Here is a 26,387-nt window from a genome sequence, read left to right on the forward strand (position 1 = left end):
TTTTGCAATTCCATGTTAGCGTAAAGATTGACTTTTTCAATTCTGAGGGGGGAGCAGTCTTCAAATTTTAGTAGGAATTGCTGAGGGCATGAGTGTATGGGGTTTTATTTATTTAAATCTTCTTTCATATCTTTCATAAGCGTTTTAGTTATCACTGTGTAGATCTTTCAACTCCTTGATCATTTAATTCCTGGCACTTATTGTAAGTTGAATTATTTTATTTCCTTTTTAGGTTGTTCAACACTGGTATATAGAAATGCAACTGATTTTGTCATCTTTTTAGTATTTTTTATCAACATATATTAATTTTATACAGTAATGAGTTTTATGTCTTCATAAATTTTCATGTATATATTTAATGTATTTGTGGCATTCATTCCACATTTTCCTCTCTTGCTCTCCTCCCAGCTCTAATGATTGCTCTCTTCTTCCCAACTAGTCCCCTTCTACTTTCCTGCCTTTGTGTGTGTGTGATTTAATGAGTTTTGTTAGGATTGCTCATTGGAGCATTAATGGGCATTTGTTTATAGCAGCATGAGTCACCTTACCTGTGGTTGTACCACAGAGGAAAATGTCTCCCAGTACATGTTCTGGAAGATACTATCTTCTGTATGTAATAGGAGAGTTGTACGCAGGATATCTCAACAATATGGTTGCTTAAAAAAAGACCTAAAAAGTGACAACCCCAATGACATGTCAATATGGATAGGAGAATTCTCATAAGGCTTCCTCCTTAGAAGACAAGTCCCTAATAGTTTAGCCATCTCCAGAGGTCAGCCATAAACAAATATGAGCAACACTAAATCCTCTCAGCAGGTTGTATTTATAAATTTTTGGATGTATGTATATATATATATATATGAACAATAATAAATAATAAGAGATCACTAATTTGAAAAGGAGTAGGAGAAATATGAGGAATTTGAGGGTGTAATGATATAAACACAGTTTTCATATATGAAATTCTCAAAAAACAAAAAAATTGATTAAAATATGTGAGAGGGAAAAAAGATATCTCCCAGAAATCATGTTTGCCTGGAGATCCTCAAGAAGGGATGGGACCCCATGAGCCCCTCCTCCTCCATGACAGAATTATATATATTATATAAAATTTTGTACATGTATACAATGGCTTTTTTTTACATCAACTTTACCCATTCCAACTTTTCCTAGATCCTCAGAACATGTCCCCCTCCCAACTTCATGTTCTCTTTTATTTTTCAATAGCATACTGAGTCCAGTTAGTGCTGCCTATATCTCCATGAGTATGGGGCTAGCCATCATGACGGTATAATGATGGAACCCACTCTTGTGAAGGACTTGGGTCCAAAAGGCCATGTCATGTCCAAAAGATATCATCCCTAGAGTGCTGACATTCTTTCCATTCTCTTCCACAATATTCTCTGAGTTTTGATAGAGTTATCACATTTAGAGCTGAACATTGCCTAGTCACTTGTTCTCAGCACTTTGAATAATTATGAGTCTGTAGTTACTGCTAATGCAAAGTTTCTGAGATTAAAGCCGAGAGTAGCATTGATCTGTAGTGATATGATGGACACATTATCTTCATTTAGAAAAGCAATAGCAATATTGTTTCCACTAGGGCCTGTACCTGCCTAACCATAGGGCTTTTGACCAGGTTTATAGTTACAACACATGAAGTCCCTTCTGTGGAGCAGGCTTCAGTTCCAATCAAAAAGCAATTGTTAGGCCAGCGAGATGACTTGGGGGGAAAAAGTAGCTTGCCACCAAGCCTGATGACCTGACCTTGATCCAGGACACACATGGTAGGAGAGAACTGATCCCTTTAAGGTGTCCTCTGACCTCCATATGCCTTGGTATGTTCACAGTCACACAAATAAACGTAATAAAAATCTAAGTGTTGAGAAATGTTGTTTACTACCGTAGCAGGCTTTCCATTCTTGCCTGATTGGTTGGGAGTGTAACATTCAGGGTCCACAGCTGAGTAAGACTGTTAATGATATTTCTTCCCAGCATGTTTCCCAGTACTTTCTGGCACTATGAAGTTTAGCCATCAGGAAGGAAGCTTCAAGACCAGTTCCAGCTGCATTTCTGCATCCTGTAAACAGGGCACATGATATCTTCAGTAGGTTTTTATGATCTGGTCTGGTGAACAACCAACAGCAATGGCAATTGCTCGTATTATTCGAGGATTGTAGAGGCCTCTGAACAAGAACTGATAGTGGGCTAGCCCACTGCAGACACTGCTGATTTCATTTAACAACCTATGGCTTCTGAGACGGGCTTTATAAATCCATTCAGGGTACCACTAGTTATTTTTTTTTTATTTAAACTTTTTATTTTTGCAGATTTCATACATGAGTACAATATTTACATTATTTCTACCCCTTCCTCTCTCCCATTCAGCTCCTCCAGTGCCCCCTCTTCAAATTCATGACCTCTTCTTTAATTACTGTTACACACATCTGCACAGCCTACTAAATCCATTTAGTATTGATCGTATGTACATGTGTTTAGGGTTGGCCACTTGGGATTGAATAACCTATCAGGGGTATTTTTTTAATCAGCTTACCACATATCAGACTTGCGTGCGTGTGTGCTCTTATATTTTTTGTTTTGTTTCTGATTAGTTTTGGTTAAGCCTCCTATTCTCCATCTCTCTATCCTGACCCCAGCCATTTAAATCTTTTCACTGTCAGTATTTACCTTTGCTTTTTCAGATTGAATGTGTTCTTTTACCCTCTCCCACTCTTAAAGCCTTTCTCCCCACTCATGGACCTCTCCCTAGTCTTCTGTCCTCTACACACACTGCCTCAGGAGCAAACTTCATTTTCCGTGAGAAAGAGAAGCATATGCTTATTTTAAATTATTGTACATGATATAATTTCTGCTATTTATTGCTGTATATTGGGGGAGAGAATTGTTTGCTGCTGTTCTTGTGTGGTTTTATTTTGTATACTTTCTTCTTTGAAACAGATTCAATATGTACCCTAGGCTGGTCTTCAATTTGTGATCTTCCTGCTTCTTGGGTGCTGGAATTCCAGGCATAAGCTAACAACCACTTGTTTAATGTTTAACCTTTATTCAAAATTTCAAGTTCAAAGGAAAATTTGAAGGCTACAGTTTATGTACACAGACATAGCAGACTAGCAGAGATTATGAACATGTGTATCACACTTTCTATCTTTGCAAGCCTCCTCCCTTGTAGGGTCTTGCTTTGAGCTTTTACTGGCCTCAGACTTCTGATATTGTGTGGGATTCTAGGCATGCACCACTACACCTACCTGCTGCCATCCTTTTAAAAAGAAGAATGAACACATGAACATGACCCAATCATATTGCTGTTTTAAAAATGGAAATAATAGTATATAAACTTAAAACTATAATGGGTAATCAACATGAAAATAGTCTATTTTACTTAAGAATTATGTAGATATCCAATGATTATATACTAATTAACTTCAACATTAACCCATTGTTTTAAATTAAGTAAATGTCTTCGAAATAATTTAAATATGGTATACTACAAAACATAGATATTGATGTAAAGAGTTTGTCAAAATACAGAGTCAGTTTTAGGGAGATTTACATTTTCAGTATCTTAAGTACTGTTAAATTACTATGTTCATTTACATTAAGGAAAAACAAAATAGCAAATAAAATGTGTATATGTTTTATACTTTACAAAAGTAAACAAAGAGGTATAGTTTTTTTTATTATTGTTTGAAACAGGATTTTATTTTGTAATCCTGGAACTCTATGTAGAACAGGCTGGATTCAAACTCATAGAGGCAGGAAAATACCTGAGACTCAGTGATCAGCCAGTCTAGTTTAATTGGTAAGCTTTGGGCAAGTAATAGACCCTGCCTCAAAAAGAAGTAGCTGATCACCCACTGATACAAGGGAACGGATCTGATGAGAATTTACCAGGGCCAGTCGGACTGGGACTGAACGAGGACGTGATCTAGCCAGATTCTCGGAATTTGGCCGGATTCTCTGACTGTGGCTGGCCTGGGGTCTTTCTGAAATGCCATTGACTATGACACTGGGACCTGTTTCCTCTGCATATGCTGGATTTTGGGGATCCAGTCTGTTTGGACGCTCGCCTTCCTGGACCTGGAGGGAGGGGGAGGGAGCTGCAGCTTCCCACAGGGCAGGAAACCCTGACTGCCCTGGGGGACGGAGGGGAAGGAGGGGTGGAGTAGGGGGAGTGGGAGGGTGTTGGGAGGGGGGGCGGAAATGGAAACTTTTATAATTTAATAAAATTTACTAAAAAAAAAAAAAGAAAAAGAAAAATACACTTAGTAGGAACAACAACAACAACAAAAAAAAAAGAAGTAGCTGGAACGCCTAAGGATGACATCCAAGGTTGCTCTTGAACCTCTACATATATACATCTGTGTGTTTACACACACACACACACACACACACACAGAGAGAGAGAGAGAGAGAGAGAGAGAGAGAGAGAGAGAGAGAGAGATTATCTAAAGGGGGATATTTTAAGAATTTATATAAGTATGTGTGTCTATAAACCAATTGGAACAGAACATCCTTTAGTTCAGAAGACTTTTGTAGTATTCCCCCAAAGACAAAATATTTTCCACATTCAAAGTGCAATGTGAAGACTTCTCTCAATTCCAAACACACAAACACAGAAATATAGAGATCTTTTTTAATTTAGATCTTGGAATGTTGGGGCTAAAGAATAATCTTAGTTACTGAATTTCTTAAAGTTGTTTATTTTGTAACATGAGTAAAATTATTATAAAACTATAAGAGAAAAGTCTTTAATTCTTTCATGGGATTTCATTTATCTCTAGTGATAAAATCTTAACTTTGGCATAAAGTAACAACAGTTTATTACAGAAAATCTTAGTGGTTAAGATAAACAAGACACACTACTGGAGAGCTTTAGAACAAAGCCTAGCATTAATCTTCTGCCAGGAGAAATACAGTTCAGTTGGCAGGGCAGAGGAGTGTGTGTGTGTGTGTGTGTGTGTGTGTGTGTGTGTGTGTGTTATCATATATTTATATATTATGGGCTTCTAGCCCGTAACTGAAAAAGTCATTCTAGTTTATCTAAATACCATAGATGGCAGGTAACATTTAAGAAGAGTTATGTTGGATTTATGAGGGAAACGTCTATTCTGTTTATACACTAAAACTCAGATTACATGTATGTCCCTTCAGCAAGCAGTCTTTACTTGATAGTTTCACTGATTTAATAAGTACTAATCAGTCATGGGTTACTTTTGCTGTAGAGATTAGTTCTCAATGGCTAAGAAATACTTAAAGATTGTTTTCAGATTGCCCAAGAGAAAAGGCAATTGTAGTTAATCTTTATGTACGCTAAACAAACGAGTGGATTTTCTAGAGTACATTCTAGGTCAGGACTTTGGCCCCAGAAATAAAAGTGTGAGTTTCAGGGTTTTCCTTTTAAAGGAAGTTAGCTAATTAGCTGGAGTACTGTGCTCATATATGTCCCCTCAAATCAGTCTGGTAAAAGCTTGGTGTTCAGGTTGATGCTATTAGGAGGTAGTAGAACCTTTGAGAAGTGAGGCCTAGTAAAAAAGGAAGTAAAGTCATTAGAAGCATGCCTTTGAAGAGGAAACTGGGACCTAGATCCTCTCTCTCTCTCTCTCTCTCTCTCTCTCTCTCCCTCTCGCTCTCTCGCTCTCACTCTCTTTTTGATACTATGAAATGACACTAACACATTGAGATGCCCGAATATCTGTGGTAGACGTTGATCTAGATGTCTTCATTTTGGGCAGCATTTGGTTTTAATTATGCCTCACAGGCTTCATAAACTTACTCTAACAACACGAGATAAAGCCCTAATGGCAGTAAGTAGAGGTAGAGATGAGGAAGTCATTGAAGATTCAAGAGATGGTGACAACTACCATTCCTTCTCCTTAATGGCTGACCTAAGCAGGAATGCTATTCAAGTTTCTGTAGTCCTAACATATATCTCATTGCATCTTTTCTTTATAAATACACAAATGTAAATCCAGACATTTTCCCATACAGTTATCTTAACACAGTGTCTCCTGATCAAAGGATGTACTGTAGTTGATCTACAAATATTCATTATTATTTGTGCAAGATTTCCCAAACTCTAAGCCTCAATTAACACCTATTGAGACACATATAAAATAATATGCTTAATAAGCATAGAATGTATACTATTTTTGAGAGATTTTGTAACATTTTTCAAAATGGATTTTATGCTATAATAAGTTTGACCATAGACAAAATGAATAAATTCCTTGAAAGCTCTATTCTTTTTTCCTGACAGGTGAATCAGAATTGGCCCAAAGAGAAAGATTCTGAACAAGCCAGTTTCAAATGTTTTGAATAGTTCTGTGCCTGTTAAAGAAATGAAATCTTAAATACCTTTACATAAAGGAAATTATTTCATTAGTAGATTCTTCCAAATATGTTAAGAAGTAATGGCAATCTTGTACCAATATCTCTTACTCACCCCTAGACAAGGAACTACAGGCAACCAGTGACTTCTGGGAGGAGAATTAGCCTCTCCCAGGGATGTACCATCTTATTGGTTGTCCAGTGCAGAGAGGTCAGCCCTGAAACCATATACTCATAAACAGCAAAAACACAGACTCAGTGGTATGGGGGGCATATACACATACATATATATGTAACAATCATAATCAAAGAGAAAGAGAACGTAGGGAGGACATGGGAGGAATGGAGGAAGGGAAGCTGGAAAGGGGCTAGAAGGAGGAAAGAGAGTGGATAAAGTGATTTAATTCCATTTCAATATAAAACATATGAAAAATAGATAAGTAATGTAATGATCTTAGGCTACCATGTCCCTGATATCAGAATCAGAAAAGAGTATCCATTATACATACATACATACATACACACACACACACAAAATAAATAAAATAAAATAAACAACACCCTACACGTCCTTATCTTGGGTGAGGTCCTTATCCTGAATGATAGGTACAGAAGTCCTAAAAAAATTATTATGTTTAATCCAGTTATATACAAAGAGAATAATTTATGGCCAATTAGTATTTAGTTTAAGAATACAGCAATGCAAAAGGTAGTGCACATTAACCAAAAAAGGGGGAAATGTGCTCTTCTAGATAAAAATAATGATGAAAGAAAAATTAAATACCCATTCATGATAAAAGTATGCAAAAAAACTAAGACCGGAAGATGACATCTTCATTCTTCATTATGGACAAATATTAGCAATATTACTCTTTAATTCATTTTTAATGATGGATATGAAGATTTCTCTGCTTGTGCCAAGAAATGAGGTATATGCTACCATTGCCTCCACCAAACATTGTGTTGGGATAATTCCAGGACTACCAGAAATCACATCTATAATTGATCACTTTCTCCTAAAGATTACCTGTGATCATCTTGATGTAAGGTCATTTTCAAAATATTTGCTACTTCTCTCTTTGTCAGGCTAAATACTTCAAAAATTAGTCTCTGGGTTTCCATTCCAACTTTCTAGCCAGTTATACCTCTCCCCTATTTGTCTTTTAGTAGTAGCTTGCGAATCAGAACACCTGAGAGTGTAGGACTGCCTGACTCTGCATTAGTTTGCTGGACATTATCTATGGACAGAATGATCTCTCAACTTTACTTTGCCCAAGCTGTCCTGAACTTGCATTCTTCCTGCTTCAACCTCCTGAGTACTGGAATCATAGGTATGAACCACCATACCTGACTCTCAGCCTTAATTTCTGTATTGGAAAGTGGAGCACACACTCTCTGCCCTGCATATATATTGGTTGGGAGTTCTTCCTCTGTAAAGAGATCATAAAAGTGGAGTAGTTTTTATATACTACAACTTTGAATGTGTTATCTATGGATAACCAAACAATCTGCCATTCCTAGGATATGCTTATATAATTAATTCTAACAGGAACCCAGAAGGTAAATTGAAATTGATAAATGAACCTATAATATAATACACCTATGCAATAAAATGCTGTTCAATGATAAATTGATATTAAATGTATTTACTAAGTTAAAAATGACAGACTATATCTATATATAATTGCATTTGTTTGGCACCCTGAAATAAATGAAAGTATAGTAACCAAAAATAACTTTTATGATTGCCAGAAGTTTGACATGAGATGAATTCACTTTAAAGGGGCAATATAAAAAATAAAAGCAAAGGGATGTTTTGTAAGGAGCCGTGATATGCATGTATATACTATCAAAACCCATTTAACTATATACTACAAAGAGTAATTTCACTGTATATAACATAAAAATAAATCAGCCAGATTGTGGAGGGAACTACACATAGAATTAACACTGTGACAAGTGAGTCTGACTATATAAAAATTTAACCACACAAACATACTGAAGGAACTGAAGAAAAAATTCTGACTTAAATAACTTTGAAAAATACTGTTTTGACTTGGACACAAGGTTAAAGACAAACATACTATGCACAATACTGTGTTCTGGTTAAGAACTCTGATTTTCGTGGGTATATAGGTTAGCAATAATGCACATGCTACTGTAGATAGCGTGTAGATAGTCATTTGTGCTATAACATAACATATGTGTTACTAAAAATGATTCTACCATGCAAATGTGTGTGATAAATTCTAAGGAGCTGGGAGAAAATGAAGTTAGGAATATACATGAGAACTTAAAGACATATTTTATAAAGATAACAACCTAATAAAATTTTGTAAGCGTTTGGTATATGTTAAATGACTAAAATACATCAATACTTCAATAAATATGGCATTTTCTCTTGAAATAGTCCTGATGGCTGCTTATAAGAAAGGATGTAGAAAGGATTGCAGATTGTGAAATCTGAAGTAATGGAAGGAGGCGTATCTGAAGTCTGAGGGGAATTTGTAGCAATAGACATAGATGAGCATATCTCACATGACATATGTTGTGAACTGATGGCTGATAGAAATTTGCGTTGTGCACTTACATGTGTTCTATGTGTTCCTGTACAGCATAGCGCAGCTAGGTGCAGTTCTCTGCATTCATCTACTATTTGATATGGAAATGTAAACTTAAAGGAGCACGTAATTTACATTGTATGTAATATTCCCTGATATACCAATCATGTTGGAGCAAATTTAAATTTTCAAAAAAGTTGTTAGAACTGTAAGTGCATGTGTCTTTGTGTGCATATGCATAGATGTACAAGCACACTGACAATGTGGCTTTTGATATCTGTGTTTTGTTTCTATTAATGTTGGAAAAATAAGTGATTCTGGCATGGCTAGTAGATACAGGCCATTATATAAAATTAATTTTATTTCTATATTCTAGCAAGAATGGTTGAAAAAGAACTTTTGAAATACCACTTTAAATACCATTAAATGCTTAGAAATTAACTGATAAAGATGTAGAAGACGTCTACTATGAAATTTTTTGAAACACTAGAATTTTTTCCTTTTTTATTTAGTGGGTTATGGAGGGGAAAGGGAGAGGAGGTAAGGGGAGAAGGGGGAAATCAGAGAAACAGAGGGAGAGAGAGATGGGGGAAGGGAGAAGTAGGGAGAATGGAGAGAGGCAGAAGCTGCCTCTTCGGGGGAGAGACAGGAAAGGGGAAACATTAGAAATTTTTAAAGACCTAAAGTAATGAGGATAATATATATGTGTATATGTATATACACATATTAAGTATAATGTTCACAAGCTAGAAAAGTAAATATTATTAAGCAGGTTTTTCCAATTTGATCCATAGACTTACGGAATCCCAGTCAAAAATTTTCAGCTTATTTAATTGCAGAAATTGACAGGATGATATGAAATTGATTTTGGAGATGCAAAGGACAATTGTGGAAAAGATAGGTAGAATTCTAGTTCTTATATCACAAAACAGAGAATCCAGAAATAGGCCAACAAGTAGTGATTTGATTTGCAACAAACATGTCCAATGTTTTACAATGGGGATAGGTCTATTGTGTTGCTCTTGTTTTATATTAAAATAATGTCAATATGGGAAAGACATTAGCCTTGATCCCTCCTTCACACCACATGCAAACATTGATCTGAGATAGGCTGAGCACATTGGCACAGTCTATGGCTAACAGGAGGCTAAGGCACAAGCACTTAAGACCAGGAGTTCAGGGCCATCCTGGGCAATGTGGTAAGATCCCATCTCAAAAAAATGATATATCATAATGTAAAACAAACTTTGTATGAAAAATCATAGAGGAATATCTGTATGATCTAGAGAATGCAAAGAATTGTCAACTATATATGAAAATAATTATAAAATACACCTTGCTACAATTAAGACTTTAGATTGTCAAAAGCTACCATTGAGAAAAGTACAAACCACAGATAGGAAGAAGACAACACATAAGTTTGACAAATTTCAGACTATGTAAAAAAAATACTCCTACAACTCAACAAGACAATTCAGTGCAAAATAGGCACGAGAATTACATGGGAATATCACAAAAGAAAATATCCAAGTAGTCCAATGCTTAATGTCATTATTCATCAAGGAAAAATAAATTAGAAGCAAAACGTGATGCTACTATGTGTTAATTACCTTCTGTTGTGATGATATGTCATGACCAAAAGAAACTTAGAGAAGAAAAGAATATATTGGGGCTAACAGTTCCAAAGAGATACTGTCCATCATGGTGGAGAGGGCATGGCAACAGGGAGAGAATTCCTGCCGGCAGAAGAGGGAAGCTGTCTGATCATATTTTCATCCTCACACGAGAGGCAGAGAAGAACAGGAAGTTGGACAAGACCATAAATCTTCAAAGCCTGTCCCTAATGACATACTTTCCCCACAAGGCTTTGTCTCCTAAAGATTTTATAAACTTCCAAACATTACCACTAACTAGGGATTAAGGGTTCAAATCCATGGGTCCATGGGAGACTACTTTTTTGTGGGGTGTGTCTTTTTTCGAGACAGGGTTTCTCTGTGTAGCTCTGGCTGTCCTAGAACTCCCTCTGTAGATCAGGATGGCCTCAAACTCAGAGATCCACCTGTCTCTGCCTCCTAAATGCTGGAACTCAAGGTGTGTGCCACCATTACCACACATTGAAAACACATTGAAGTGCCTAACATCAAAATACCAACTGTTGGGCTGGCAAGATGATTCCATGGGTAAAAACATTTTCTGTACAACCATGCAAGTTCGATGACCTGAATTCAATCTCTAGGACCTATGGAAAGGTAGAGAGAAGTGACTGACAAACTTGTCCTCTCATCTCCACATCCACTACCAAGGCATGCATGCCCCACCCCTGTGATAATAAAGTTTAAAAGACTTTTTAAAATCCCAACTGTTAAAAAGGAAGGGAAGCAATTGAATAATTTGATGCACTGCTGGGAGGCATACAATTGGTTAAATCGCTTTGGAAAACTGTTTAGTGGCATCTCCTCAAACCTGACAGTCGCACATTTAGCAGTGACCTTGCAGCCTCACCCGTAAGCACATATTCAAGGAGAATAAATTCTATCTATTCAGTAAAATAAGCACAAGAATCTTCACATTATTTCTATTCAGAAGAGCAAAAAACTGAAACAAATATGTCAACAGAAGGATATATTTTAAAAAATTGAATCATTTTCATATAATGTAATACTGCAAAACAACAAAAGGAAATAGTCTCTAGTCCATGCGAAAATATAGATGAAAATTACAGGTATTATCCTGAGGAAAAGAAATCAAGCTCAATAGGATATACTGAATTCAATTGGAAAAACAAATGTGAGAGGCTAGAGAGGTGGCTTAGCAATCAAGAATACTTCCTGATTTTCAAAGGATCCCAATTCAGTTCCTGGCACCCACATTGACAGTTCATAGCCACCTGTAAATCCAGTACTAAGGGATCCAATGGCCTTTGTTGGCCTCTGCAGGGCCCCCAGCTGTGACACACACTTTCAGGCAACCCCCATACAAACTAGTTAGTATTTTAACTTTTAATTTTTCTTTGGAAAAATGAATGTATTGGGATATAACTCATGCCATACAATTTACCCATAAAATGTATAATTCAATAGATTCTATTATATACACATATCTGCAACCATACTCAGAGAATATTTCATTACCTCATGAAGAAACTTGGAAGCTTTTATCAACTCTTGCATTTCACGAATGACTAATTTATGTTCTATTCAAATAGATTTGCATATTCTGAATGTTTCATGTAGATGAAATTATATTGTATGTATGTTTTGTGACTAGATTATTTAATATAGACTATTTCTTTTCTTCAGGGTTTCTCTGCAGCTTTGAAGCCTGTCCTGGAACTAGTTCTTGTAGACCAGGCTGGCCTCAACCTCACAGAGATCTGCCTGCCTCTGCCACACGAGTGCTGGGGTTAAAGGAGTGTGCCACCACTGCCTGGCTCAAATATACTATTTCATTTTACTTATCTATTGATCAATGATAGACATTTGGCTTGTTTCTATCTTACGGTAATTATGAACAACGCTGCTGTAAATATTTATATAGACATTTTTGTCTGTACATATTTTTACTTTTCTTGGGTATGTACCTAGAAGTGGAATTGCTACTAATATGATTACTGTGCTTAATCATTTGAGAAGTTGCCAAAATATTTTCCAAAGAATTTGTACATTTTTGCATCCCCATTAGCAGTATATAGAGCTTCAAATTTCTTTACCTATTAGCAATATTTTTTTTTAAATTCCAGCCATCCTAGTGAGTGTGCAGTGGTAGGTTATGATGACTTTGATTTTACTGGTGACTATTTTTCCTCATGACCAATGATGTGCATTTTCTCAGATAGCTCTTATCTACTATATAATTTGTCTTATAATTCTGGAGGTTGGGGGCTCCAAAATCAGTGAAGGTATCTATGAGACCATAACATGGCAGAAGGTTAAAGGGTAAGCTAGTATGTAACAAGAAAAAACAAGAAGATTAGCTATACCTTTTAAGAACCCACTAACACAGTACCTAATCTAGTTCCTTCAGACTGGAATTCACCCAGAAAAAGAGACTTGATCCATTTTGAATTAATTTTTGTAAGTGTTATCAGGTAAAATTCTAATTTCATTCTTTTTCATGTAATTGTCCTCTTTGTTTCAAAGACCAGTCATTCCCTCTAGATAGTCTTTTCTCACTTGTGAACAATTAGTTTGACATATATACATGTATGTATTTCTGGATTATCAATTAGATCTCATTGATGTATGCATCTGTTCTTATGGCAGTACCATAATATCCATCTATTCATTCCTTTGTAGTAAACTTTGAAATCAGATATTCTTTCAAAATTATTTTGCTTATTCTGCGGAAGTTGACTTTCCATATGAATTTTTGAAACAACTTGTCAGTTTCTTGAGGAAAATATCCCTATCTGGGGTTCTGATGAGATTGTATCAAGTCTGAATATCATTTGCCTTCTTAACAGTGTTAAATCTAATTCTTTAACACTTCATTATATCTTTCTTTTTCATATTTTATTTTTTGAAACAATCTTTTTAATTTTACATACCAATCCATTTCCTCTCCCTCCCTTCCTCCTACTCTCCCCACCTTTCCCCCACCTTTCCCCCACCCCACTACCCAATCACTTCTCAGAAAGGGTGAGGCCTCTCATGGGGAATCAACAAAGTCTGTCACATCACTTGAGGCAGGACTAAACCTTCCTCCCTGTATCTAGTCTGATCAAGGTATACCTCCATAGGGAATGGGGCTCCAAACAGTGAGTTCATGAACCAGGGATGAATACAGTTCCACAGCCAGAGGTCCCACACTCTATTCAAGCCACACAACTGTCACCCACATTCAGAGGACCTAGTTCAGTCCTATGCAGGTTCCCCAGCTGGTAGTCCAAAGTCAGTAAGCTCCCACTAGCTCGGGTCAACTGTTTCTGTGGGTATCCCCATCATGGTCTTGACCCCTTTGCTCATATTATTGCTCTTCTCTCTCTATGAGTGGATTCCAGGAGCTTGGCCAGTGCTTAGCTGTGGGTCTCAGCATCTGTTTCTATCAGTTACTGGATGAATGTTCTATGATGACAATTAAGGTAGTCATCAATCTGATTCCATGGGAAGGCTGGTTCAGGTACCGTTTCCACTATTGCTTTAGAGTGTTAGCTGGAGTCATCCTTGTGGATTCCTGGGGATATCCCAAGTTCCAGGTTTCTTGATAACCCATAATGGCTCCTTCTATCAAGATATGTCTTTCCTTGCTCTCCTCTGTCCTTTCCCTAACTTAACTTTCCCAATCCCTCATATTCTCCTCCCCTCTATCCTCTTCCCCTCCCCACTTCTGTTGCACCCTCTCTCCTCCCCCACACTTCCAATTTACTAAGTAGATCCTGTCTATTTCCCCTTTCTAGGGGGATCCATGTATGTCTCTCTTAGGGGTCCTCCTTGTTACCTGGATTCTCTGGGGTTGTGGACTGTAGGCTGGTTATTCTTTGCTTTATGTCTAATACCCACTTATGAGTAAGTACATACCATGTTTGTCTTTCTGTGTCTGGGTTACCTCAGTCAGGATGAGTTCTTTGTATATTTTGGAGTTCAGCCCTCTGTCTGATGTAGGGTTGGCAAAGAAATTTACCATTCTGTAGGCTGCCATTTTGTCTTGTTGGCTGTGTCCTTTGCTTTACAAAAACTTTTCAGTTTCAGGAGGCCCCATTTATTAATTGTTTCTGTCTACGGTGTTATATTCAGGAAGTGATCTCCTGTGCCAAATGTGTTCAGTGCTACATCCTACTTTTTCTACTATGAGATTCAATGTGGCTGGATTCATGTTTGATTCATGTTGAAGTCTTTGATCCATTTGAACATAGGTTTTGTGCACGGGGATGAATATGGATCTACTTTCATTCTTCTACATGTAGACATCCAGTTATGTCAGCATCACTTGTTGAAAATGCTTTCTTTTTTATATTGTATAATTTTAGCTTCTTTGTCAAAAACCAGGTGTCCATAGGTGTGTGGATTGATACCTGGATCTTTTATTCAATTCTATTGGTCCACCTGTCTAGTTTTGTGCCAATACCAAGCTGTTTTTATTACTATAACTCTATAGTATTACTTGAAGTCAGGGATGGTGATGCCTCCAGAAGTTCCTTTATTGTACAGGATTGTTTTGGCTAACCTGGGTTTTTGTTTTTCTGTATGAAGTTGATTATTGTTCTTTCAAGGTCTGTGAAGAATTGTGTTGGGATTTTGATAGGAATTTGCATTGAATCTCTAGATTGCTTTTGGTAGGATTGCCATTTTTACTGTTTTATCCTACCTATCAAAGAGCACGGGAGATCTTTCCATTTTCTGATATCTTCTTAGATTTCTTTCTCCAAAGGCTTTATTTCTATGGTATTTATGTGTAAATCATATATCAACACAGCATCCACTGATCAAATCAAAGTTGATTAGCATTTTCATCTGTTGAATTATCTCGGGTCAAGAACAAACCAGGTTAGCTAAAGGATAGAAACAGTACCATTCAGTTTTCATGCAGTTACACTAAAATCTAGTGTCTGCTACTATGAATGGACCTCTTCCCAATGATTTTATCAAGGTGACACTCTACAATGTCATTTGGAAAATGTTATTTCCCTAATTAAGAAGGTTGTCCAAACATTGGCACATTAATTTATATAATAAAATAGTTACATTTGTTATATATTAAAATTTTTAGCAAATGATGTTAGTTTTTGTTAATATAAGTAATCTCAGAAAAAAATCTTTAGATGTTCTTTGGTAAGCTACCATCGCATAGTGATGAAAACAGTGTTTTAATATTCTAATACTTAGGCTGGAAATATGGCTCAGAGGTTAAGGTAACTGACTGCTCTTCCAGAGGATCCAGATTTTATTCTCAGCACCCACATGGAAGCTCATAAGCATCTGTTACTCCAGTTCTAGGGGATCCAATGCCTTTGTCTAGCTTCCACAGCTACCAGATGTAGTACATAGACATGCATGCATACAAAACACCTATAAACATGAAATAAGAATAAATAAATCTAAAATAATGTATTTCAAACATTTGCTTGAAATCTCAAGTTTAATATTGGCAAAAATAATGCTACTATTCTTAAAGTAACAGTTTTCTTTTGTTAATTTTGGCTAAAATATTTATCCAGATGCCTAAATTTGAATGCCTGTGCTTTATTATCTATTCTTTAAAGTAAAATTATGCTTCAAAAATAAAACACTAATTTTAACGATTAGAAAAGAATTCAAAGCTTCAGAGCCATCCAAAGAAGACAATGAAAGATCATCTAACTTTGGCATTGGCTCACTAACAGTCCTAAGATCAAGTTAGGGATCACAACTGGGGCCTAAGTTTTCCTAGGACTGCCACAAAGTTGTTTGGTAAAAAAGACTTGGATTGAGTATGTTGTAGAATGTGCTGTGAAGGGTCCACACTGGCCTTCACTCCATTGTTCCTAGCAAGTGTTGTGCTGTCTTGGAAATAGTAATTGAAGCCAGGTGATTGGACACCAGGAAGGAGTAAAGAAAAAAAAAACAAAACATCAGAAAATGTTGAAAAACTAGAACAGCTGAAAAATGATTGAAGAAATGAACATTATCTGCAACCAGAATAAACTCATTTGGAAAACTGTTCAAAATTGAAAGAACCCACTAAAGTTTCTATAAATTTAATGGTAGTATTATTTAGGAGGTAACATAAAACTGTGGGAGAATCATGTTCTAACTTCAGTACTGGTAATAACAGGTATAGAAGTTTCTTATCTATGGCTGTGATTATAAATTACAATTTATTTTGCAGGTTGAAATCTGAAAATCTAAATCACAAAATTCTCCAAAATCCAAACATTTTAGGGTAGATATAATTCTACAAGTGGAAAATTCTACATTTGACCTCATATGACCAGTCAGAGTAAAAACCAAAGAGTACTAAAGATATTATATAAGCTGAGCACATTGGTTCATGCCTATAATTCCAGTACTCAAGAAGTGGGGAGCAGAGGAGCATGAATTCAAGGCCAGCCTTGACTGCATACCAAAACCCTTCCTAAAAAGTGAGGGGAAAGCCTGCAAAATGGCAAGATAGGTAAAAGGCCTACTGTCAGTCCTGATGACCTGAGTTTGATCCCTAGGACCCATATGGTAGGTGGAGAGAACCAACCCCTGAAAGTTGTCCTCTAAACTCCAGATGCCTGTACACATGTAAATAAATAAAAGGAAAAGGAAGAAAGGAAAGATAAAGGAGGGAGAAGGGCAGAAAAGAGATACACAAAATTACCTTTATGTTCTGCATAGACATATAACAGAACAAATGAATTTTGTCTTTAGATTTTGTCTAATTCTCTATCTATTTCATAAATATGCAAGTATCAAAATCTAGAAAACTCTGAAATACTTCTGCTCCTAAGAATTTTCAGAAAGGGGGCGCTCTCTTGTGTAGCAGTTTCCTCCATGATCAAAACTTTCCATCTTGGAAGGAAGTTCATTATACCCAGGATACTGCATTAAAAGGAGTGCAACAGTAGGATATTTTAAGACAGGATGTATATTCAAAGTCCAGTGCAACACCAGGATATTCAAAGGGGGATTCATTAAAACACAGGGTGGTTGTAGGGAGTTAAAACAATGGGATGTTCTAAGGCAAAGTAAAACCTCCCTGCTGTAGGCAAACACCTTAAGATCAGGAAGTAAACAACTTACTGGCTTTAAGAAGTCCCTGAAACTGGTCAGAAGCACTGGGTCCTTCCCTCCTGAAGCATATTTAAGCAGTAAGAACTTCTAAGAGACACTCTTAAGCTGAGCTGCCTGAAAGAAGCAGAGACTAGCCAGCTGCCTCGAAGATGCTCAGAACAATTGAACTACCTCGAAAGGGCACTCTCGGACCTGTGAGGTGCTTGTAGTTCATGCGGTGCACTCCAGATTTCCAGCTTCTGTGAGCTGTCACTCATGCTGGGGTGGGATTTTGATGATGCAGCTGTCTTTGAGTCATTTCTGCTCCTGTAAGTAACCCCTCAATGATATTTCTGTAAGTGATACCAATAAAACTCATTGGTTCACCAAGCTGGTCTTTGGTAGTATCCTTACTATGGTGTATCTTCAGTTCCCTATCTGACATGAGTAGATGTTTCCTCACATCTCACAGTGACACATGATAATTAATCCAGCATTTTATTTATGACTAATTAGCCCTTTGTTATTTTGCAGCTTTTGTACTAAAATGAGAACATTCCATGAACAAATTGTTGACTTTATGAACTCACTAGCTGAATATGATGGCACATACTATAATCCTAGCTGATGCAGGACAGAGAGTTTTAGAACAACCTGGGATTTTTAAAGAGGCTATCTCAAACAAGCCAAAACAAAACACAGCAAATCATTCTGAACTCTAGTCAAATAGTGGTTCAAAGCAGAATTAGGGTCTAGTAAATCCATCCAGTTGTTATTGAGGTTTAGAGACACTTCATTCTGTTTATTGCACTTATTCTATACCTTACAATGTTTTAAACAGGATCTTGCACTGTAGTTCAGGCTGGCTTTCAATTCTCAATGACCCTGCCCTCAGCATCCCAAGTGCCAAGATTACAGGTGTGTAGCACCATACCGTGTGCCACCATGCCATGCTACTGCACCCAGCTACCTCAAACATTCATTCAATAGAAGGTAAATAAAACAGTCTCACAAAATATGCTGTGTGTCATCTGAAATAAGATTCTTTCCATGATGAGAACTATTGGCCTAACAAATGAAACAAATTTGCAAGCTCTTTTGCTCAAAATAAAACCAGTTAGTTCATACAGCATTGTATTTTCTGTTTAATTCCGCTATGACAGTGAACATGGATGTAAGTTCAAGCTTAAAGGAGGCAACTAAGAAGCAGCAGAGAAGTTTCAGTCCAGTTACAACCATGGCAACAGAACTTTCAGAATATATAAGAAATTCTAGTAAATGCATTACAGGGTAGAAAACATAGTGATATGTTTATAGATATTAATATGTTGAGCATCTATTGATAGAGACTGCGATGACCTTCAAATTGTAAGTGAAATCAGTTTTTCCTTATGGGAAAACCTGTCCAGTTAGGTTAATCCAGGAGGCAGTACTAATGTGCAGTAACAGAAAATGTTACACTTTGTCTTTTCTTTAGGAGACTTCTCAGGTGATCACTGTGGAACAATGCTTCTGTTGTATGAGTTTGAAGTTAAGACCAAAACGAATGATCCATCACTGTACAGCTTCCTGGATTCAGTATGGAAAATGCCTGATATAGAAAGCAGAACACTTGAAACAATGGCATGTAAGTGCTTTATTTCTGCTTGTGTAAGGTTAGTGCCCATTTAGATCCTACTGTTTTCTCTCTTCTGACCTTGAGCTAGAAAAATGATTTTTTTTTCTAATAGTACTTTGTTTCTCCCTCTGTGATGGCATTCTTAAACTATTTCGAACTGGAATCATTTATGTGTTTATCTTTTTCACTCTATAAGACTGTAATCTCACTAGAGTCGTGAGCAATAGTTACATATATGTATTGTACTAATAAATCTTATTGGAAAGCACTGCTCACAATAGGTGCTCAAATATATTCTATATGTGGAATTTAGTTATGTAACTATACGATAGGGGAAGCTCAAACCTTAGAAAGTTGGTTTTATTTAGGTAGCTAGAAATCATAAATAGCTGCTTTCATGATCAAAGATGACTCGACCTTAGTAATTTGCTACAGTCTATAGAGCAATTTGAAAATATTAAATATTTGATGCAGTATTACATTTTATTTAGTGTGTGTGTGTGTGTGTGTGAGAGAGAGAGAGAGAGAGAGAGAGAGAGAGCGCCTTGCTCCGTTAGAGAATACAGGTTGTAGCCGTGCATGCAAACTGCGATGAATAAGATCATGGTGGTGCTGACAGCCGTTTCCCTTCCCCTCCTCTAGTACTAGCTATGGATAAGCCTGCACACTATCCTGCTATTGCCCGGAAGGCCTTGACAAAACTTTTATTCATCCACAAAACTAAAGAGCCAATTGATGTTTTGAAATACAGGTTAGTAAATGTAATTCGACACCTAAATCAGGTTTTTGGGAAGCCAAAAAAAACTGTAATCGGTGTCTCCTAAGTCATCCACCATAATCAACTGGGCCAACATAGAGGATGATAGAGAAATTAACCTGTGAACTGCTCTGTAGTAAGAATTACATTAGACACTGGGGAATATTAAGGAAGATCAAGGAATCTGCTGTTCCTGGGAGAGAAAAAAAGGGGTGTGTCTTGATTTTCATTGTCTAGTTATATAATAAAATATTTCTATGTATCTTTCTTCCTTCATGTCATTTGCTAAATATCCCAAGTAATCAGAAATTAGTAGCCACCACTCAACTTCAACAGCTTTTCTTTATTTTCTTCTTTTTATCTACGACTTATTTTTAAGTAACAATAATAGGTGATATGGTGGGGTTTCTCTTGAAGAATTCACGACAGTCTTTCTGTTCTGAGAAGTGAGATTTCCATTTTTTTACAATTTAAATCCCAGTTCCTTTGTCCACTTAGAGAAGTAGCATGATCCTTTAAATACCCATAGGTTGAATCAGCTCATAAAATATGACAGTGGCATAATTTAGCCAGCAAAATGGTGCAGCAGATGACAGTACCTCTTTTCAAATCTGAAGATCTGAGTTCAATCTCCAGGGCTCACATAGTGGAAAGAAAGAACCATCTCTAGAAAATTGTCCCCTCACCTCCTTATAAGTGGGCGCATATGTACACACACACACACACACACACACACACACACACACACACACACAGTTAAACAATTCCTCCATGAAGGAAATGCAAGGTTATCTAAAAAGACAACCACAGTCATGATCAAAGGAAGGACGGTTGACCTCCTTTATACCTCCAGAAATCTGTCTTCCAGGTTAGAAGCAGAAGAAAATGGAGGAAAGCAGGAATGCTATGGAGCTCTTGGTGTAGATGAGACTCAAATTTGAATTCTTAGCCACAGGACCATTGATTTCATTCCTTATGGGATGACTTTTCTCTTTTTGTTTTTCAGTGAATGCATGCACAACTTGATTGACCTCTTGGTGTCAGATGCAGCATCAAGTATAGTTCTGTATTCTCTGAGAGAGATTTGGGACCATTTAAAAAACGCTCTGAGCCTCATTAGCCAAACTGTAAGTCAAAGAGCAATATTAAACTTTGAGCTGATTTTAAGGAACCAATGTGTCTTGTATAATAGAATTCATAAAGAATGATACTTTCTGATGTGAGTTTTGTGGTAAATTCACATTACAAGGAAGATATGTACTACAAAGTGTTTATGAAATATAAATAGTTTATTTTAGTAATTTTCTAGCATAAGTTTACTAAGGAATAGGTTTTTATAGTGGTATGTTATTTGTGTTTTAATAAATAAAGCTTGCCTAAAGATAAGTACAAAGCAGCCACACTAGTCAGCCATACAGGCTGCATACATCTATAATCCCAGTAGCCACACTAGTTAGCCATAGAGGCCGGGCAGTAGTGGTGCACACCTTTAATCCCAGTACTAGAGAGGAATATAAGACAGGAGGAGACAGGTCTCACCCTCAGTCTCAGTCTGAGGATTTAGGGAGGCAGGATTGCCCATTTGTTTATTTTTAGCCTGCTCATGGGACCCCTTTCCTCCTACTGGGTTGCCTCATCCAGCCCTAATATGAGGGTTTGTGGCAGGTCTTATTGTATACTGTTATGCTGGGTTTAGTGGATATCCCTGGAAGGCCTGCTCTTTCCTGAAGGGAAACAGAGAAGCAATGGGTCTGGGGGAGAGGGAAGGTAGAGGCAAAAAGAGGAGAGATTTTGGTTGGGATATATTGTATGGGAGAAAAATAAAAAGGGAAAAAAGAAAATCTACTTTCATGTTAAAATTTCAAGCTAAAACTAAGAATGAAATATTGGTAATGTGATAGCATAGAAGAACCTCAAAGGAGTTTATATGCCAGTATCTGCAAATCATAATGTAATATAGTAGGATGTCAACCTAGAGCAAACTATCAGTGACTAAAGGAACCTCTAATTCTCCTGGAACAATTAAATTCTGACCTATCTGAATTTAAAGATGAAAAAACTTCAGCACTGAACAATTTGGATTTCTTTTCTTTTGCAACCCTCTAGTAAGAGGAAAAAAATCATCTTCTAAGACAGGAACTTCATCTAGACCTTCAGCTATGTTTTCTATATAAAGTAGACTTACTGTAACTCCATATTGACTATTTATCAATCTGCATGGTTCCATGAGAGATTTCTTCCACAGCTGCTCTGAGGAACTTGGTTTTACCACCTCTATTCCATCACACTACAGTTCCAATCCCTGTCTCTCATCTCTTAGAGAGCCTGGTGTTTCCTACTTTTCTGATGTGCTTCCTGTCCGTTATTGCCCATACCCTGGAACATGACCATATGCTTAGCTTTTTATACAGAGAGTAATTTAGTGACTCTATTAGCTCTTTATCCTGTATATATTGCCTTTTTCTTTTTGATTGAATGTGCTATATATCTGCTTTGTTTCAAATACTTGGGAAAAAGTCTCCATTTATCATTTTTCATTTATTTATTAAGCTGATAACTTTTATCAGCTACCACCATACATTGGCAAAATGCCTATTACACAAATATAAAACCTCTGCTTAATACATCATGCTTTACAGTTTGCATTTTTTTCTTGCCTTTTCAGGATAGAATATTTCTGTGTAACAGTCCTGGCTGTCGTGGAACTTCCTTGGTAGACCTGACTGACCTCAGACTCACTGAGATCTGCCTGGCCCTGCCTCCCAAGTGCTGGGATTAAAGGCATGCACCACCACTGTCTGGCCATGCTTTACTTTTACATCCACTATCTCATGATTCCTCCACAGCGATTCTATAGGCAGTGCCACTACTATTTATCTTGGGTTTACAATTGAAGACATTTTTTAAATTCAAAAATCAAGGCACTAATTAGATAAAAATCATTTGTAGTTAACTAATGGGAGTCAGAGCTAGAACCCAGGTCTTTGGATGCTATGTCTTAGTTTGGACTGGTATAGTGAAATATCATAGACTGGGTGCATTTTAATTTAGGCTAGCAAGATGGGTGCATTTTAATTTAGGCTAGCAAGATGGCTCGATGAGTAAAAGTTCTTGCCACATAAACATGACGACCTGAGTTTGATACTGAGAACTTAAGATAGAAGAAGAGAGCCAATTCCTGAGAGTTGTCCTCTAACCTCCATATGCATGCTGTGGTATACATGTGCCCCATCTCAATACACATGTGTGCGCGCGCGCACACATACACACACACACACACATATACATATATATTAATAATAAAGAAATATTTTTAAATAGAAATTTACTTTCCTCAACTTTAGGGGCTGAGAAATCCCTGAGATTAAGGCCTAATGCAGTCTCTGTAAGAGCCTGATCTCTCATTGATCTTACTGTAACCACAGACGGCAAAAAGGACAAGGTATTGCTCTAGGATCTTTTATACTTACACTAACCCTATTTCTGAAGACTGCCATTATTATCTAATCACTTCTTGATGATTCAAACTCCTAATATTGGCACTTTGAAGGTTAGGACTTTAACATGTGACTTGGGAGGCTATATAAACATTCAGTCAAATTGCCACTAATTAATGGACTCATTCTACAAGAACATACATCTTTACCAGTTTTTGCTAGGAAATCTCGGGTCATATGAGAAGTTTGGGTTTCTATTCAGAGCTAGTGGCAATGAAAAAGCCCAGTGGGGAGGGGAATCACAAGATAAGTAGGCATTCCTATGTACTCTAATAATAGGTTCATAATCTGGATTCTTTTTAAAGAATTAAGTTGTTTAGACTCCTTCTTAACTAAATTTTTATTTTGAAATGATTATACTTAAGAAATAACATAACAATCTTGTATACTCTTTACGCAGCTTTCCCCAAATGATAATACCTTACAAAACAGCAGCACAACATCATTAGCAAAAGCCAGGTATGGTGACACACACTTATAATCCCAGCACACAGGACTTGGAGGCATGAAAGTTAGGAGCTGAAGGCCATATTCTACTACATAGAGAGTTTGAGTCCAATCTGTGTTACATATATACCTGCCTCAAAACCTAAGAAAGAAAAAACAAAATCACAACCAAAATGTTGGCATTATTTCAAGCAACACAGAGAACATCTCCACCAGCACAGATATCCTTCGTGTTGCCCTTTTATGCCTCCCACTTCTCTCAGTCCCAGCTTTAAAAATAACCAACTACTAGCAGAGTGCCAATTTCTATATTCTATAACTTTGTCATTCCAAGACTGTTATCTAGATGGAGTCACACACACACACACACACACACACACACACACACACACACACACACACGCACTAAGCTTTAGAATAGTATAATATATAACCTTCTGAAATTGGCTTTTTCGACTCATCATAATTCTCTGGAGGTTCATCAAGTTATTATGTGTCACAATAGGATAAATCTTTATGACTCCACTTACGTGAAGTACCAAGAGTGGTAAAATTGATAAATATAAAAAATAGAGTGGTGATGGTTGCTAGGGACGGGGCCCAGGGAATTTGAGTTTTTAAGGCTGAAGCAGTTCTGTAGGTGGGGGTAGTGGTGATAATAGCCCAGCAATGTGAATGTGAACTGTACACTTAAAAGTGCTCAGGTAGGAAACTGTGCTGTAGTTTACTACTATTTTTAAAGCCAACGAAAAAATCTTTAGCACATATTGTAACATTTTGGTCATCTCAGAAATATTAAGTGGTTGTCTTTTTTTGTTATTCAGTGGAAGATATTCTGAGTTCATAGTTTAGTGAACTTTTTTTACTGAAATACAGACACTTTATGTCATGTTGAGACCTTGCATCTCATTTAGCCTTCTGTTTTAGCTGGCTTTTTCTAGCACCACAGTGCAGGGGAGGAAGCTTGACCCTGGTGCTTCCAAATAAGAGCCTGGCACCAGCACTCACACACATGCACACAAGTGTTACACATACACACACACTTAAACATAATTTTTTTCCACTTGGCCTCTGTTGATGCTTGAGGCAGAGGACTCCTTGTTACTGTGGGTCTCTTTACTAGAGAGAACATATTGTTTTTGTTTGCATCTGATTGTGGTCTCTAGTATCTAGTCTGGGGATATGTAAAGCAAAAGAAAACCCAGGGATCCTACAACAGTAAGTTTTTCCCTAGAACCTGTGACCGACCTAGTCTGCGGTTGGTCACTTTAATGTGAGGTGTGGATTCCATCTCATGGAGTGGGCCTTAAATTCAATAAAAGTAATTGGCTACTGCCATCACACCTGTGCTATTTCACCTGCATATGATGCAGGCAGGTGAATATGGTAGGCCAAAGGCTTTGTATGTGGGTGACACTGATAATAGCTTCCCTCCTTCAGTAGCTTGCAGAGCACCTTCCAGCATATGGATATTGGTCAGTAGGGATGAAGCATTTGATTTCTCTTATGTTCAATGACATAAGTAAATGGTGTCTTCAGATTGTGGAGAAGTAGCCAGTAGCCTTGACAATAGCCTATGATGTTTGTAGAGGTCTATAAGGCCTCTTTGGCCAATGAATCAACAACATGTAACCCATTCCTAGCACTGAAGGTTTTAATTAGTAGCATAAGATGTCTAGTTGAGACCTTGTCTACCTCATTATATGGTGACTCCATTTAAATTCCTTTATATATGTATACATTTTAGGAAATGACTACAGTAATAGATTTCCTTATACTTTTCAAAAAGGCCTTTAGTGTTAGTTTCCCTCCCCTTATTTCTTCCTTTACTCTGCTTTCCAGTTCCCCGCCTCATTTAATACTTCTAGTCTACTTTATCTCTCTATAATGCTATATTTTCTTTTCCTTCCCTTAGAAGATTCCCCCCCTCTCCTCTGGGGCCATACTAGCCACTTGACCTCTGGATATTCTGAATGAAACATACATATTCTTTATATATTCTGGATACTAACTCTCTATCAGTTATATAATTGATAAAGTTTTTTTCCGTTCTGTAGGCTTCTAATTGCTAGAATGGTGATGTCCTTTGCTGTACAGAAGCTGTTAGCTTCATGAGGTCCTGTTTGTTTCGTTTTTTTATTGAATTTTATTGAGCTATGCATTTTTCTCTGCTCCCCTCCATTCCTATCCCCTCCCCTTCTGCCCTCTCCCATGGTTCCCATGCTCCCAATTTACCCAGGAGATATTTATTCAGAAATTGTCCATTTCCTTTAGGTTTTCCAATTTTGTGGAGTACAGGTTTTGGAAATATGACCTAATGACTCTCTGTATTTCTTTCATGTCTGTTGTTTTGTACCCCTTTTCGTTTCTGATTTTGTTAATTTGGATATTCTCTTTCTGCCTTTTGGTTACTTTGGATAAAGGTTTGTCTATTTTGTTGATTTTCTCAAAGAACCAACTCTTTGTCTCATTGATTCTTTGCATTGT

The 26,387-nt window shown here is 37.0% G+C and overlaps 1 protein-coding gene across 1 annotated transcript in view; it reads left to right on the forward strand.

Moving 5' to 3' along the window:
• Positions 1-26,387, forward strand: part of Tex11 (testis expressed 11) — a 267,891-nt gene that overhangs the window by 225,847 nt on the left and 15,657 nt on the right. Inside the window, exons 25-27 of the mRNA XM_048417933.3 lie at positions 19,059-19,208; positions 19,842-19,950; positions 20,963-21,083. Of these exons, the coding sequence (XP_048273890.1) occupies positions 19,059-19,208; positions 19,842-19,950; positions 20,963-21,083 (380 nt within the window). The remainder of the gene's footprint in view (positions 1-19,058; positions 19,209-19,841; positions 19,951-20,962; positions 21,084-26,387) is intronic.

Source organism: Myodes glareolus, chromosome X (assembly GCF_982192425.1).
Source record: "Myodes glareolus chromosome X, mMyoGla1.1, whole genome shotgun sequence".
Taxonomy (NCBI): domain Eukaryota; kingdom Metazoa; phylum Chordata; class Mammalia; order Rodentia; family Cricetidae; genus Myodes; species Myodes glareolus.